The 16,722-nt window shown below is 38.2% G+C and overlaps 1 protein-coding gene across 1 annotated transcript in view; it reads right to left on the bottom strand.

Moving 5' to 3' along the window:
- The window catches only part of TNKS (tankyrase), a 149,929-nt gene that overhangs the window by 54,310 nt on the left and 78,897 nt on the right, over positions 1-16,722 (bottom strand). Inside the window, exon 6 of the mRNA XM_036300913.1 lies at positions 1,383-1,477. Within this exon, the coding sequence (XP_036156806.1) occupies positions 1,383-1,477 (95 nt within the window). The remainder of the gene's footprint in view (positions 1-1,382; positions 1,478-16,722) is intronic.

Here is a 16,722-nt window from a genome sequence, read left to right as displayed (position 1 = left end):
AAAATCTAATAAATCCTAATACAATTATGTTAAAAATAAGTATTTAGTAAGATGATTCAAAGCACAGATAATTTAACCTTTTGTATTTCCCTTGTATTCTGTGTATACAATCCTTAAATATAATGATAAAAACACCAATTAGAGAAGCATTTAGGCAAAATGAAGAACATGTGCTGACAATTGCATGCTTTATATATGAAGTGTTTACATTAAATAAATGTTAATTGATAGAGAATTAAAAATTCCTACTCTTTTGTTTCATTTTCAAAGTAAGTACCAGCACAAGAATTAAATAACCAAACTACCATAACTTGATTTTAAATGATCTTTCTACATGAGTCAAAGACCCCCTTTTTTGTGCTGTACTTCCCTTGATGACTCACCTATTGTACACCCATCTGTTTTCAGACATGCACAAGGAAACAGAGATGTACAAGAGCATCAGGCATTTGTACCCCTATACTATCGGGACACCATTCACATATGGCACAAAACCTGGTGCAGGCGAGAGAGAACAGAGTACGGAAAAGAGCAGATTTGGAATGAATGGATTCCCCTCGGGTAACTGTCTCAAGTACTGAGTTCTTTATTCATTTCTATGTTTCCTGACATGGAAAGGGGCAAACTGAAAGAAACCTCCTTCAGGGCTTCTCTTCTTTATGCTGCCAATCACAAGAGTGTAACATGAATCTATTTACCTGGGTAGTAAGGTCAAGTTATCTTTTAGATCTTAAGGTGGGATAATGAGAAATGTTAGCCCATCACACAGGACAGCAAACTGGATTCATACGTCCCTGGAGACTAGATAGAAAACTCGTACAAAGTTTTTCAAAATACACTTACGCATAAAGTAAATGACGTGATTGCTTTCTTAGTCCCTCTGCCCTAACCCTCCAACCCCCACCACATCAACCTTCATACGGATCTTTTAGGTTTTCCAAGTTCAGATGTCCAAGATTTCATCAGAGAAAAAACAAATTAGAATACTGTATAGTTATGATTTTGGGTTATTCATAAGAGATAATCTTTTCATTCCAGATAAATGATAGCTATATTAATAGATTATCATAATTTTCAATTTGTCTTATCTTTCTGAAATGCAACTGGAGTTAAGAAATAATAATTGCAATTGAAACAAATTTTAAATAATAGAATTTCAATAAAATTAAACTAATTTAGGAAACTATTATGAGACGTAAGAAGTAGTATATGAAAATAAAATTGAAGTTGCAAACATTTTTAAAATGCTACACAGGCTGTAAAGAAATGGTCTATATGACTTTCTTCGCCTAGTGTTCAACAACTTCAGCATATAAGATGTTGAAAACAAGCATAACAATCCATGAGCAAAACCATTAAAGGAAATAAACTGCTACACCTACCCTTTGTCTTTTGCATGAACATCAGCACCGTGCTGAAGCAGCAGCTGAACTATCCGAACTCTGTTGTAGCCTGCGGCAAGATGTAAGGGCGTCGACTAGAAAACAGAAGAAAAACACACCCACTCCTTCAGGTAAATAATTCTTGTTTTAGCATTTAATCTGTATTTGTTTAGATTTAAACACAATGAATGTTAACATACACAAAACATACTGAGTTAAAGTGTCAAAAATTCCTATTTCCTAATTGAATGAGAGACAATTCACTCACTTCAGGAGTAAATTCTAACTTCAGTGCCGTGCACCTGTTTTCTCCTACTTTTTTTATTGTTTAAAGTATTACATACAGTATTACATATGTCTCCTTTTCCCCCATTGACTCCCCCCCCCCCCATCTCCACCGCCCAGTACATGCCCTCAGCCCCCTAGTGTCTGTGTCCATTGGCTATGCTTATATGCATGCATACAAAGGCCTTTAGTAATCAAGCCCTACCCTAATCTCTCCATATTATTTCTTTCTTCTTTCTAGCATGAACCACTCTCACTATTCTCAGAAGACATGTCAGGGCTCACATCCCTCATAACCGAAAACATGCTTCTTTGTCCTATTTAAATCTTGCCCACCTTTCAAGTTCTAACTTTTCAATTACAATTTATCAAAAAGACTAACTAAAGATGCAGCTCTCAAAATTTCTCTTTAATAGGAAAATTTGAAAAACCTCCCTAAAGAACTATTTGAAGAAACTTTAGTAGAAGTAAAAAGGACAATGGACCATATTCATTCCAAGCAGCTGCTAGCAATGGGTCAAAACTAATTTGCTACATTGGATGCAATGAAATATGCCAAGGTAGTATTTACGCCCTCTAGTTCATATACTACACATGCAGTATTCAAAAGGAAAATATCGTTTCTTCCCAACTAATTTCTGCCACTCTGTAATTTGAACCAAATTAAAAGGTTCTCTATTAAAACTTAATAATAATTTTTAAAAATCAAAACTCATCTTTTAAAAAATTAGAAATAACATTATTTTAATTAAAAGGTTCTTTACAACCATAGCGATTTTTCTACTTGCTCATTTACTTAAAGTTTAAATACTGCAACATCTGTTCAAACAGGGTCAATATACTTTTATGTACTCTCACTTTTCCTGTTTTCTATTTGGGCCTGGGAATTTAATATAATTTTCAATTTATTTTCTTTATGTATTACTCCAAATATCAAGATACAAGAGAATTACGAAATACTGTATTATCTATTACTGTGTTCATAGTACTCCACACATTTTATATATTCTTACAGCCTCTAAATTTAAGAAATATTTCTGAGCAATCTACAGCTAATAATGAGGAGACCATCCAGATTTTAAGAATCCTGAATAGGAAGTCAGGAAACCCAATTATAGCCTTGGATCTTATGAAACTGTGAAAGTCATATTACCTATGTATCTCAGCTTCTTCATGTGTAAAACAGAAATAAAATAAAAAATTTTGTATATAGTTGATTCAATAATAGCTTTTATTTCTTATTTTTGAAAATGAAGTAACTAAATGAATACATATACACACAATGTTTATTTAGAAGGACAAAACATTAAAAATATCTAGTTTCTGGATTTTTAAAAATCATTTTGAGATTAAAAATTATTTATAATGCTTTAAAAATGGTAATATATTTAGTTTTTAAATGGCTAAAATTCAAATAACAAATAAATTAGAAGGCTCTGTAACTAACAAGGTAGAAGGTAATAGGAGGCCTGAAATAAAGCAACTGTGAATAAATGGAGTTAGGGGCGAGTGTCAAAAATTATTCGGCAGCAGAATTAATAGAATCTGATAACTGACTGATATAGATAGCAAGGGGTACAAAAATTCCAGTTTGGAAATGTGACAGATGAAAGAAAGGAAGGAAACAGGGGGAGTGAGGGAGAGAGAGGAGAGGAGATCGAAGGGGAGGAGAGGAGAGGAGCTGAGAGGGAAAGAATCTGAGGTCTGGGTTTATTGAATTTGAAGTGCCTGATACCCTAGTGGTAATGGGTCTAGAATTCAGGAGAGGTGAAAGTGGGGCACAAATTTGGTCATCACAGGTATTCATAGAATGTCAGCATCTGCCATGTATCTGGCACCATGTTAAGTGCTAGGGATAGCATGGACGTAAGAAAGGTTCCATACTGTGCCCTTAGGAGTTTTCTTATTCCTTAAAAACAGAAACTCCCTAAATGAAATATATATAAAACAATTTTTGATGTAGGAGGACAAAGGATGAGGGGGGGAAATGTCTAGTTTCTGAGGAGTCAACTAGAGAAAGCAGACAAATACAGTTAAATGTGATGACTACAAAGGGAAGTTCAGGATGGCATGAGAGGCTAGAGGACATACACCAAACCACTCCAGAGGTGAGTAGAAAGGAGTGGGGTCAGGGAAGATTCTCAGAATTGCTTCCAAAAGGAGACGAGCATAAACACAAGTCACTGAGGCAAAAGGATGGGGAACTTTATTCCAGGTAGTGTGGAGAGCACATATTAATACCCAGTGGACATGGTACAATTGAGGAACTCAAAAAATTTCAGTGGTTAAGTATAGTATGAGATTGGGGGAGATTATAAGAACAATGGGAAACCCCTGAAAGACTTTAAACAGAAAATTACTTAAGACTAAAGTTTTGGAAAGATCAGTCTAGTTACTCTATAGATAATGCATTGGAGGGGGAGGGCAAACCAAGTGACAAGCAGACATGAAGAGAAGAGTGCAGGACTAATATAGGAGAGAGTTAATGACAGTGTCAGTCAGCAAAATTGGTAGCAGCATCCAAGCAGAAGTAGCTGAGCTATGAGAGTGGATGAATTCCCAGGGAGAGTGGGTATAGAACAAGACAGATGAGATTTTCTAAGCAGTCATTCTAATGTGAATGCTAATTATGCAAACTAAATAGTATCACTAGAAAGCACATAAAAATCTGTAAAACGCATGCAATAAATTTGAGGAAATGGTAGAAAGCAAAAAAACCAAAAAACAAAACAGTACAAATTGAGAACAAAGGATGATTTAAACAAGCTAATACTACTAAGAGCCCAGAAGTATTTCCTCCAGAAAAAAATTTACAACTAAACATTATACACCAAATGCTATCTTCTGATACAAAACAATTAACTTCATGTGGCCTAGACTACATTTAGTGAATTGTTACTACATAGTGCCAGCTTTACATCCCAACTGTCAAGTGGCAAAGCGATGATAAAAGTAATTTTCTAAATGCTAGGATAATTAACAGAGTATAATTTCAGTTTTGAAAAAAATAAAGCAAACCCATTTGTAAAATACACGTTATTTGATATTTTTTTGGTGTCTGTAAACTAGTAAACATAAGAATCCAACATTTAAGACATTATACACTGCCAGTTTATACTCCTCAGATTTATTCTTAAGAGATTTTTTAAAAAAATGTTTTAAAAGTCAAACATGTACAGTGATAAAGTATGGAACAATTTTAAATACAAAAAGTCTTTCTAAAAATTTACCTAAATATTATTTTGCTGTAAGAAAAATACTATTACTAATATTTTCATATTATAAAACATTTATTAAAAAAGGATCCTTACTTAAAGAAACCCCCAAATTCAAAGTTTTCCTCTTAAAATCAGGCCTTTAAAAAAAAAAGCCATTTATATCTTTGCTTTTCTGATACAGATCTTCAGGGCAGTAGAAAGCATTTAAGGTAGCTTTAAGTTATCCTACATGCATAGCTACAATAGTGACAACTGACAACTGTTATAAAACTGTGGGTGTAACTTTAACATAGGTCCAGGTAGCACAATATAAGGAAATGAGTAAAGGCTTTAAAGTCTTGGTTTTGGATTCTTGCTTTGGTATTTGATTTTTTTAAAACAAAAATATGTGCTTGTTTAGTAATTAAAAAGAAAGATAAAAGTGCTTTAAAAAAGTAAAATACCTTCTAAAAAAATTAAAGGCCTTCCAGTAACAAAATATTTTCCCACTTAAATTTAATTTTACATATGATTTCTTAACAAACTCAAGCAACAATGGAAGACAAAATATTCCTGAGGATTAAAAAGAAAAATAAAAGAAAAATCTTACAGATAAGTTATTAGCTTTGGAAAACCTATATACTATCATGTGTCTAGAAAACCAAAATTTAATTTTTGGATCTTTTGTTTCCAGTGAACAAAGAAATCATGATAACTATTTTTCAAGATTTAAATGTGTTATCACATATTCAATCCCACGGGAATTTTAGCATTTACATTTTAACACAAAGCACATATTGCTATCTCACAAATGACAGCTGGGTGCAGGGGAAAGAGTTCCCTGATCTAATGGTGCTGAGAAAGCTTCTGAGGTTAACAATTACCATATAAAAAGAATATCTCAACCTCTGTAGCACTTTTAATCTAGGAAGCATAAAATATTATAAAATTTAATTCTGAATTTCTTGAGACTATTATTATTATTATTATTATTATCCTATTTTTATAAAGTACAAAGTTTGGGACATTCCTTAAACAAGATTTTAAAATGAGATTCCAAAATATCAATACTCCAGAATGATTTATCCTTTCCTTTTATTCTGTCTTTGGACAATACTTTTGCAATAAAAACACAAAAAAAGATTATCAAAGACTGGTCCTTAAACTGCCATAATCTTTCCCTAACACTTGTCACAAAATAATATAGTTATTTATGTATGTCTCCTATAATCCATTCTGAGCTCACTGAGAATGGAGAACGTATCTCAATTTATGTTTTAAGGCAGCGGTTCTCAACCAGTGGGTCGCGACCGGTCGAACGACCCTTTCACAGGGCTCGCCTAAGACCATCCTGCATATCAGATATGTACATTATGATTCATAACAATAGCAACATTGCAATTATGAAGTAGCAACGAAAATAATTTTATGGTTGGGTCACAACATGAGGAACTGTATTTAAAGGTCCAGAAGGTTGAGAACCACTGTTTTAAGGGCTAACAGTATTTTATATATAGTAGATGTTAAAAAAAAAAAAAAAAAGTTATTGCCAGCTTTTGATTTACATTACCAAGAAATTTCTGAACAGAAGACACGAATACTTCAGCTTGGTGAATCTGACTTTAAATCTGTGTGAAAGGTTTACAACTATATTTCTATGCAGGCCTGTGTGATGTTTGCTGCATTCCCTAGGAAAGGACAAACCACAACCGTGAAGCCATCATGATGTAAGTCATCGGAGAGCTGTCTAACCTCATGGTGTATTTCGTAGTTTGGTTTTCTTTAAGATGGAGATTCAGTTTGAAATAAATCATACCCTCTGGGATTTTTCAGACTAGGGTGACCAACTAATGCTGGTTTGCTGAGGACTTTCCTGGTCCCAGGAAACCCATGCAAACTGAAATGGTTGGTTACCTGACCTAGCCAGACTTAATGCTAGATGAATTTCTTGGTTTCTAGAGCACTCTCAAGTCAGAAAATTGTGTGTGCCTGTGTGTGGGTACACATGTGCAAGGGTACACATGCATTTGGAATAAGGCAAGACTTATTATTACTTTACCAAATTGGGAGAAGAAACCTATTAGGAATCGACTCAAGAGATAACAAAAGGTATTACTCTTTCTATCTAACAATTCATTTCTTAAATAAGACTCAAATGTAGTTTTTTTCAGTTCCATACAAGCTCAATAATATAACATGCTATTCAAATTTTTCCTCCAGACTCCTGCTCTACAGTTAAAATTACCAAATCCTAAATAATAAAGAGCTAATATGCTAATTAAACCCAACGGTAGACCGACCTTCCAGACAACCAGTGGGCAAGGGGCAGGGCAGGGAGGTGGGGGGGGGGAGGACTGCGAGGACCAAGCCCCTTGCACAATTTTCGTGCCGCTAGTGGTTTCATAAGATAAAACTTCATGATCTTCTCAGCACTTGAACACTCATGTGCTCATCGACCAGATTCAACATACATTGATTATGAAGACTTTGTTACACTGGGCTTCTGCTATCACTTTCATCTTTTCTTTTCACCACTGAAGTATTCCAAAGCAAATTCAAGACACAGTAACCTACATACTTTTGTAGGTGCCTCTAAAAATTATAGGCATTTTCTTTCAAAACTCCTAATATTTTTATTACATCTAAGAGAAGAGTGTAATCCTTGGTTATCATCTAATGCCCATGTCAATATTCAAATTTCCTGATTACCTCAAAAACTTTTAAAGTTGGTTTGCTGGTCAAGATCAATACATTTGGATATTGTGCCTTCAACAGTCTTCATCCTTTTTGCTTGTTTTTTTTTCATAATACTGCCTTGTTGAAGAAACTGTTAGTTCCTTTTTCTTGTGATTATTTAACTTGTGCCTATATCTTCTTGTATTTTATGTAATAAGGAAGTTAATTTTCCTCCTTCAAATGAAACTTGAATATTTCATAGGATAGTACTTATGGTGGATAGCAATTATTATTTTTTAAAATACATTTTTGTTGATATTAGAGGGGGCGGGGGGAGAGAAAAGAGAGATGTGAGAGACAAGCCCTGACCAGGAATCGAACTGACAATCTTTTTGTGGAGGCGACGATGCTCGACCAACTGAGCCACACCAGCCAGGGAAGAGCCGTAATTATTTGCCCATTACCTACCAATGGACATGTAGGTTGTCCCATCTCTGTTCTGGCTAACTTAACAAAACATCTCTTTCAAATTTATTTGGTTGAGATACATCAATGTTTCCCTTCTACACATAAAATAATATATTTGCCATTAATACAAAATTCCCAAGAAAATATAACCACATTTATCAGAGCTTATTAAATTTCTTTTAGATACAGAGACATGATCAATTTTAAGAATTTCTTTGAGACAGTGATACTTAAATCAGAATCAAAATAAATTAAAAGCTAAGGAATCAATATGGGCATGAGTCCATGGAAATAAATTTATCTCATGACTGCTGCCTATATTTTGAAGGGATATTTTCAGTAGTACCATAATGAAGATTAGACAATATCCTTGAAGTTTCTCAACTCTTGGGCTATTATAAAAATAATTTAAAAGAGAAACTACATCTGGAAAATAAAAATTAATGAGCCAAAGAAGAAATAAATTTTTAAAAAGATATTTTATTCACAACTTTCTTACAAATTATGTCTTCTTTAACTTGTTTTTTTTTTTACAGATAATACATTACTAGATCCTCTTATAATAAAGTTTTATTTCCTATTATGAATCTTTTCCTCTAGTCCTTGGCCTCTTGGTCAACTGTTTACTAAAGCACAGTGCCTAGAGCTAACCACACCTAACCATAGATATGGTCTCATGTCAGTGGACTCTATTAGTACTATTCATGAATAGACACGATACTACTCATATACTTAAGAGTGTTTAATGTTTTTAAGTCACAATCTCTGTAATGGGGAGAGCTGGGTGACAACAGTATTTGGCTTCCTCACATAGTTATTTTCAGGCTAAAATGAAGTAGAAAATACAAAAACATTTTGAAAATACAAAGTATTTTTTTGAAAACAATAGCAAAATATTGTGGGTACTTCCTACATAACAAATACTATTCAGAGTGTATTATATGTATTAACTTGTTTACTTTATACAACTGCTACCAGAGCTAGAAACTATTAGTATCTCCACATAACAAATGAGGAAACTGAGGCATACGGGGATTAATACAGTAAGTTAGCAGATTCAGAGATTCAAATCCAGACAGTCTGACCTCAGCACTCTCCCTCACCCTCTTCCTTTTCCTTTGGCTGGGCATTCTGGATAGGATGTTTAGAAATGCCCTAGTACGGCTAAGTGGCAGGAAGAGTTATTTTTGGTGGCAGGTTGCCTTAGTAGTTCTGACCACCTTAGTTAGCTTGCTGATCCACAGGGTACCACATGTCAAATGCTGTCAATAATGAGTGTGTTCATACCACTAGATGAGCACCCTAGACATGTATAACTTCTTAACAACAATAGAAATTGTTTAAAACAGTAAATATTGGAGGACAAGGAAGAATAGAAAAATACTGAAATTGGAGAATTTATCTGCCTCTTTCCCAGTGCAGGATTTTTCTACCTATCTCTAACACATAGTCATGTGGTCTCTTTTTTGAACTCAAGATGTCCAGCTGTCTCAACTGCTTTACATGGACTAACTTCCTACCTACCATCCCTCCTTTAAGTGTGAAACCCTAAATTCAACACTAAATCCACATATGGTTTGGTACAAACAAGTGCACTCTCATTTAAAAAAGAAAAGTGTTCAAACAGAGCCAGATAATACAGTTAACTGTCTGTCAGAGTTGTCACAGTGAAGGTTCCAATACTGTCCTCTTCCAAAAGAGTTTTTCTGAATTCTACATAGACAACGTGACCAGAGGTACACTAATGCTTGACATTTTACAGCCTCAGAAAGAATGTTCTTTCAAAGTAACATATATGGTCATCTTTAGAAAGGGATCTAAAGCATTTGTAAATTTGTTGAATTTTGAAATATAAAGCAATATTTCTATACTTCAACTGCCTTCTATAGTAAAAATTTATTTTTAAAGTGATAATGTAAAGGACTTAATCTTTTCTTAAAAATATTTTTATTGATTTGTAGAAAGAGGAAAACAAAGGAAGAGAAACATCGATGTGAGAGCAAAACATTGATTGGCTGTCTCCTGCACGCTCTACTGAGGATCCAGCCTGCAACATGTGTGTCCTGACTAGGAATCGAATTGGCAACCTTTCCATGCACAGGATGACACCCAACAAACTGAACCACATCGGTCAGGGCAAAGACTATCTTTATATCAAGTGCATGTACTGGGAAGAGAAAAAGAGGAAGAAAATGAACAAACAAAAAGAACGGGAAATCCACAGGGTAATCTCTGTGAGAATAACACTCTGAATACCAACTTAATTCAATTTTAACTTAATATTATCATTGTGGAAACTCCAAGGGGATTCTTCAACAGCCAGAAATTTGTTTCTCTTTTCCAGCCACATAATCAGCAGAAAAATTGAAATGTATGCATGAAAATGAGTTTCTAGCATGTTCTCTCAGGGTTTGTATGGAAAAAAATGCTTAGCACTCTCAGAGGGTGCAACATTAATTTTGCATTGTTTAATGAGAAACAGCTGGCATACTTTATGGAAACCAGGTTTCTTGGTCTGATGTAACATGATGTTTTATACTTTAAGAAGAAAAGTATTCACACTACCTAAACCTCACAGGAATTCCTCTTCATAATTAATATTTATAATCTTAGGTTTCAAATCTAAACATCCAAGATTCTAACTAATGTTCAAGAAACAGGAAACACGTTACACTGACAGGCACTTAAAGATTATTTATGAAAGAATCATAAAGAATCATTCCACCTTGGATCATTAGATAGCTCTTTTAACTGTGTAAAGAGGGAGAATGGTAAATTCCTTTAGTTGATTTCAATGTGGCTAAGACCTCTAGGACTTTTGAGATATGTTGTCACGTCATGTTCCTTCAGCGACGAAGTCCTTGTTGTTTCTGGGTTTGCATATGTGAATTCAGGAGCCAAAGGTAGAAAGGAACAGAGATCTCTAGCTCTGCTCCCTGTCCACAGGTCCCTCCCCAATCTTACAGGTTTCGAACCCTCTCTGAAACTAAAAGATTAGAATAGACATTATCGTATTCAGAGTAGGATATATCATGTTACTATTAAAAAATTAAATATCTTAACAAAAGGAAAACCAATATATGAAATATAGTATAGTTAGAATTAATCTATTTCCAAACTACTAATTTGGCTACCCAAATATGCATTTCAAAAAATTATGCAAGGTACATATAGTGTTTTTAAAGTTTTACTATTGATGCCATTATTAGTGAAGAAAGATGTTTTCTTAGTCACTGAAAACAGTCTTTTTTTTTAAAACAACAGAATATTATGAAAATTCTTGATGCTTTTAGAAATTTCCTCATAATTCTAATTGAACAAATGAGTGAATGGATAAATATGTATATGATGTGGAGAGGGAAAGAAGTAGGCTTCCTGGGCAATTATACTTCGTTAAAAAGAAAAAAGAAAAAGGTAGTGATACAAAAATAAGCAAGTGTGATAATGTTTGTCACCCAGTCCCCTGAACGCGTAAGTTGAGCCCTAACCCTCAGTGTGATGCTATTTGGAGAGGGCCTTTAGGTGGCCTCCCTTATAATAAGGGGAGTGGTGTCCTTATAAAGAAGAGACACCCCGGAGCTTGCTTTCTCTCCATAAGCCAGGACAAGAGCCCCTCATCAGAAATTGACCATGCTGGCACCTTACCCTTGGACTTCCCAGAGAAATAAGTTTCTGTTAAGCCATCCAGTCTACTGTATCCCAGCCTGAGCACCATACAACTGGTAAACAATGAATTAAGAAGTCAACAGTTTATGTTGGTTTTGTATTACTGCCAAACCACTGTTCTTAATAATGCTAATTCAAAGCTACAGATAGCTTCAAAGTCTTAAATCCCAAATCTTCACTTTTTCTGCTTCTCATCAGGCCAGAAGAGTTTCTGAGATCAGACTTTTCTTTGTACCTAAGTAAGCCTTTTTACTCAGTAAGGTTCACCCTTTACTAAAAACATTTAAGAGTTTTTTTCAAAATACTGTCAACTAATGTTAACTGAACAGTTTAAGCTAAAGAAATCATAATCAAATAATAATCATTATAGGAGTATTTTTAAATCTCTTTATCATTTAATAATTGATAAATAAAAATATATCACCAGGGTCTGGTTGGTGTGGTTCAATGGTTGAGCACTGACCTATGAACCAGGAGGTCACAGTTCGATTCCCAGTCAGGGCACATGCCTTGGTTGCGGTCTCGATGCCCAGTGTGGGGCGTGCAGGAGGCAGCTGATCAATGATTCTCTTTCATCACTGATGTTTCTCTCTCTCTCTCTCTCTCTCTCTCTCTCTGCCTGGTGCACAAAAATTTGTGCACTCGGGGGGGGGGGTCCCTCAGCCCGGCCTGTGCCCTCTCGCAGTCTGGGACCCCTCAGGGGATGACCACCTGCTGGCTTAGGCCCGATCCCCGGGGGATTGGGCCTAAGATGGCAATCAGACATCCCTCTGGCAGCCCGGCAGCCCTCGGGGGATGTCCACTTGCCAGCGAGGAGCGGGCCTAAACTGCAGTCGGACATCCTTAGTGCTGCTGAGGAGGCAGGAGAGGCTCCCACCACCACTGCTGTACTGGCAGCCATCAGCCTGGCTTGTGGCTGAGCAGAGCTCCTCCCATGTGAGAGTGCCCTGACCACCAGAGGACAGCTTCTGCACTGAGCGTCTTCCCCCTGGTGGTCAGTGTGTGTCATAGTGACCAGTCATTCCCAGTCTTTCTGCTGTTAGGGTCAGTTTGCATATTACCCTTTTACTATATAGGATAGAGGCCTGGTGCACAGGTGGGAGCCAGCTGGTTTGCCCTGAAGGGTGTCCTGGATCAGGGTGGGGGTCCCGCTTGGGTGCCTGGCCAGCCTGGATGAGGGGATGATGGCTGTCTGCAGCTGGTCACACCCCCTTCAGGGTGGGGGTCCCCACTGGGGTGTCTGGCCAGTCTGGGTGAGGGGCTGAGGGCCATTTTCAGGCTGGTGGGTGACTGAAGCTCCCAACCTCTCCTTTTTTTCTTTTTTTTTATTCTGGGATTTATTTACTTTCTATGGCTGTCACTGGAGCTGAGAGCTGGCTTTAGCTCTGAGGCTCGGCTCCAGCTCTGAGACCTCGGCTGCTGAAAGCAGGTATCTGGGTTTGTTTGGCTTCTATAATTGAAACACTGTTGCAGCTCCAGCTCCGAGGCCGGCTGGCTGAAAGCAGGTTTCTGGGGTTTGTTTAGCTTCTATAATTGCAACATTGTTTCTTAGAGTGCAGCTCAGAGGCCGGCAGTGGCAGTTGGGGAACCTTGGCTTCCTCCATCACTGGAGCAAGCAAGCCTCCTGTTCGCTTCAGCTGCCTGGCTGCCGGCCACCATCTTGGTTGGCAGTTAATTTGCATATCGCCCTTAATAGCCCATGGGAAGCGGGTTGGAGGTACGGTTAATTACCATGTTTGTCTATTTTTAGGTAGGAGATATATATAATCACCCAGCACCCATTCCCACTCACCTGAAGCACTAGGACAGCAGCAATGCCACTGAGGCCACTTAGTATGTTTCTTCCTGATCCTCCTATTCTCTTGCCACTCGACCACATGAATATTTTTCAAGCTACTGCTGCAGTTATAATCTACCCTACCCTATTAAGATTTTACTTGTAGAGACAAAAAAAGTACCTTTAAACGTAGATTGTTACAATTTTAAAAAGAGATTCAAAAGTGTCATTTTTGTAATTTGGCCTCTAAATCAAATTTTTTTTTTTAAATATATTTTATTGATTTTTTACAGAGAGGGAGAGAGATAGAGAGTTAGAAACATCGATGAGAGAGAAACATCGATCAGCTGCCTCCTGCACATCTCCCACTGGGGATATGCCCGCAACCCAGGTACATGCCCTTGACCGGAATTGAACCCGGGACCCTTCAGTCCGCAGGCCGACACTCTATCCACTGAGCCAAACCGGTTTCGGCATGGCCTCTAAATCAAATTTAACAATGAATCACACACACAGCAAAATGACGTAGTTATTTTCTATACCTCAACTATAAACTCAGAATGCAAGAAACTTGTACTCTTTGGATATGAGTGTAGGAGAAACCACAGTTAGGAGGGTGGCTAAGCAGAACTAAAATGAACTCGTAAGTTTTACCACCTACTTTTTAACACTATGGTCTCTTTCTACTAGAAATTCTTTTCTCAAAGAGAGCACTGTTGGCACGGGTACTAATTACCCTCACTAGCAGAAATGTCATGCTTGACAAAATAGAGACTGTTTTCGTAGACGTGATTCCCTAATGAAAAATAAAAAAAAGACATTTTCAAGGCCTTATTGTTATAAAATGAATATACATAAGCATAAAGATTTTATACAATACATCCCAACATAAGTAGGCAAGAAAACTTGTTCCAAGGGATTTCTGCAATATAGTAAGACATGCACCACTCAGCAAGATATTCCTTAAAGATGTGAAGTGATTAGATATATAATTAAACCTAAAGCACTTGAAGCGTTCCCTAATGCAAAGTTACTGCATTTCGACCTTCTTGTAATCCCAAGTAACATCTGAAGTATGGTCTATGAAAGTTGAAAATTAGAATATGGTATGACCTTTTAGCTACCAAGATTTGGCAAGAACAGAGGACAATGCTATAGGCCACTAAAGGCCATAGGGAGCCAGGCATGTGCCCACACTTTCTTAAAGGAGAAAAATGTTCCCTATAAACTTTATTAGAGCTACCAGGAGACTTTTACTAGTGTGACTCTATGGGCTCTTAAATATTCCAATTATATATTATGGTAATTACTACTAACTGATAAAAAAAAACCACCTATATAATAAAAGCCTAATATGCTAAGTGTCCAGTCATCCATTCAACCAATCAAAGCGTAATATGCTAATGATATGCTAAGGCCACTCAACCGCTTGCTATGACATGCACTGACCACCAGGGGGCAGATAGTCGATCAGTCAACCAGTCGCTATATGATGTGCACTGACCACGTTAGGGGGCAGATGCTCTGACCGGTAGGTTAGCTTGCTGCTGATTGGGCCGGCTGATTGGGACTGAGCGAGATGGGCCGGACATGCCCTGGAGCACTCCCACGGTCCCTCCCCGGCTGGCCAATCTCCCATATCCCTCCCCAGCCCCAATCATGCACTGGTGGGGTCCCTCGGCCTGGCCTGTGCCCTTTGGTAATCCGGGACCCCTCAGGGGATGTTTGAGAGCTGATTTCGGCCCAATCCCACAGGCCAGGCCCAGGGACCCCACTGGTGCACAAATTTGTGCACCGGGCCTCTAATCCTATCTAATAAAGTGGGAATATGCTAATTGACTCTCACACTGTCACAAAGATGGCGGCACCCACAGCCAATAAGGAGGAAATATGCTAATTGACTGCTGCGCCCTCAAAGATGGTGGCGCCCAGTCCCCTCAGCCCTGCCAGGGTGGCAGCTGCCCAGGACCAGCCAGAGGCGCAGGCAAGCCTCGGATGGCGGCGGCCTAGCTGCCAAGGGCCGCCTGAGGCTCAGGTAACCAAGGCCAGCCGAGGCTTGCGCTGCCGGCAGTGGCAGCAGCAGAGGTGTGATCCCCTGATCACTGGGTCGCCTCCCATCCCTGAGGGCTCCCGGATTGTGAGAGGGAGCAGGCTAGGCTGGGGGAAGCCCCCTCCAGTGCATGAAAATTCATGCACTGGGCCTCTAGTAAATTATAAAATGCATTATAATCTTAAAATGTTAAGAGTTGAAAGGTATCTTAGAGCTAATGTGGCCGAAACTGTTATTTTTTAGGCTAAAAAAAATTCAGAACTCAGAGATAAAATAAAATTTGCCATGATCACATAGCTAATAACAATATTAACTCAAAATGGTCTTTAACTTTCAAGCTCCTGCTTTTTCCCATAACACCACAATCCCAAAAGATGCAATTGGACATATCTAAAATAATTTTTGGGTCTTATTTTGAAACTAGATCCCCGGTGCATGAAATTCATGCACTGAGGGAGGGGGGGGTCCCTCAGCTGGCCTGCACCCTCTCCAATCAGGGACCTCTTGGGAGATGTCTAACTGCCGGTTTAAGCCTGATCCCACTAAACCGGCAGTCGGATATCTCTCTTGCAATCTGGGACTGCTGGCTCCTAACCGCTTGCCTGTATGCCTGTCTGATCGCCCCTAACCTCTCTGCCTGCCTGCCTGATCACCCCTAACCGCCTCTGCCTGCCGGGCTGATTACCCCTAACCACCTCTAACTGCCGGCCTGATCGTCCCTAACTTGTTCCCCTCCCGTCCTGATCTCCCCTAACTTGCTCCCCTGCTGGCCTGATAGCCCCTAACCTGCTCTCCTCCAGGCCTGATCGCCCCTAACTGCTCCACTGCCTGCTTGATCACCCCAAACCATCTCTGCCTCAGCCTCTGCCACCATGGTTTTGTCTGGAAGGACGTCTGGAATGAAGTCCAGAAGACGTCCAGTCTATCTGATCTAATTAGCATATTACCCTTTTATTAGTATAGATCTTCACTATTTTCCCAAGGAGCTATGAAAGAACCACTTTCAGTAACCCACCTGAGAAATGATGCAACAGATAATAAGCATTGATTGAATTACATTTTCTCAGACTAGAGGTAATTTAGTTATCTATTATTAGATAACAAACCACCTTCCAAATTAGCTGGGCAGTATTACCCTAGGGTGCTAGGATGGCTTATGTCACCTGGAGGCTGGACTGGGAGTTCAAGCAGAGGCCAGGATGTCTGGGACCCTGGCTGGTT

Source organism: Myotis myotis, unplaced genomic scaffold, assembly GCF_014108235.1.
Source record: "Myotis myotis isolate mMyoMyo1 unplaced genomic scaffold, mMyoMyo1.p scaffold_m19_p_3, whole genome shotgun sequence".
NCBI lineage: Eukaryota > Metazoa > Chordata > Mammalia > Chiroptera > Vespertilionidae > Myotis > Myotis myotis.
This window is presented reverse-complemented; position numbering and strand designations above follow the sequence as displayed.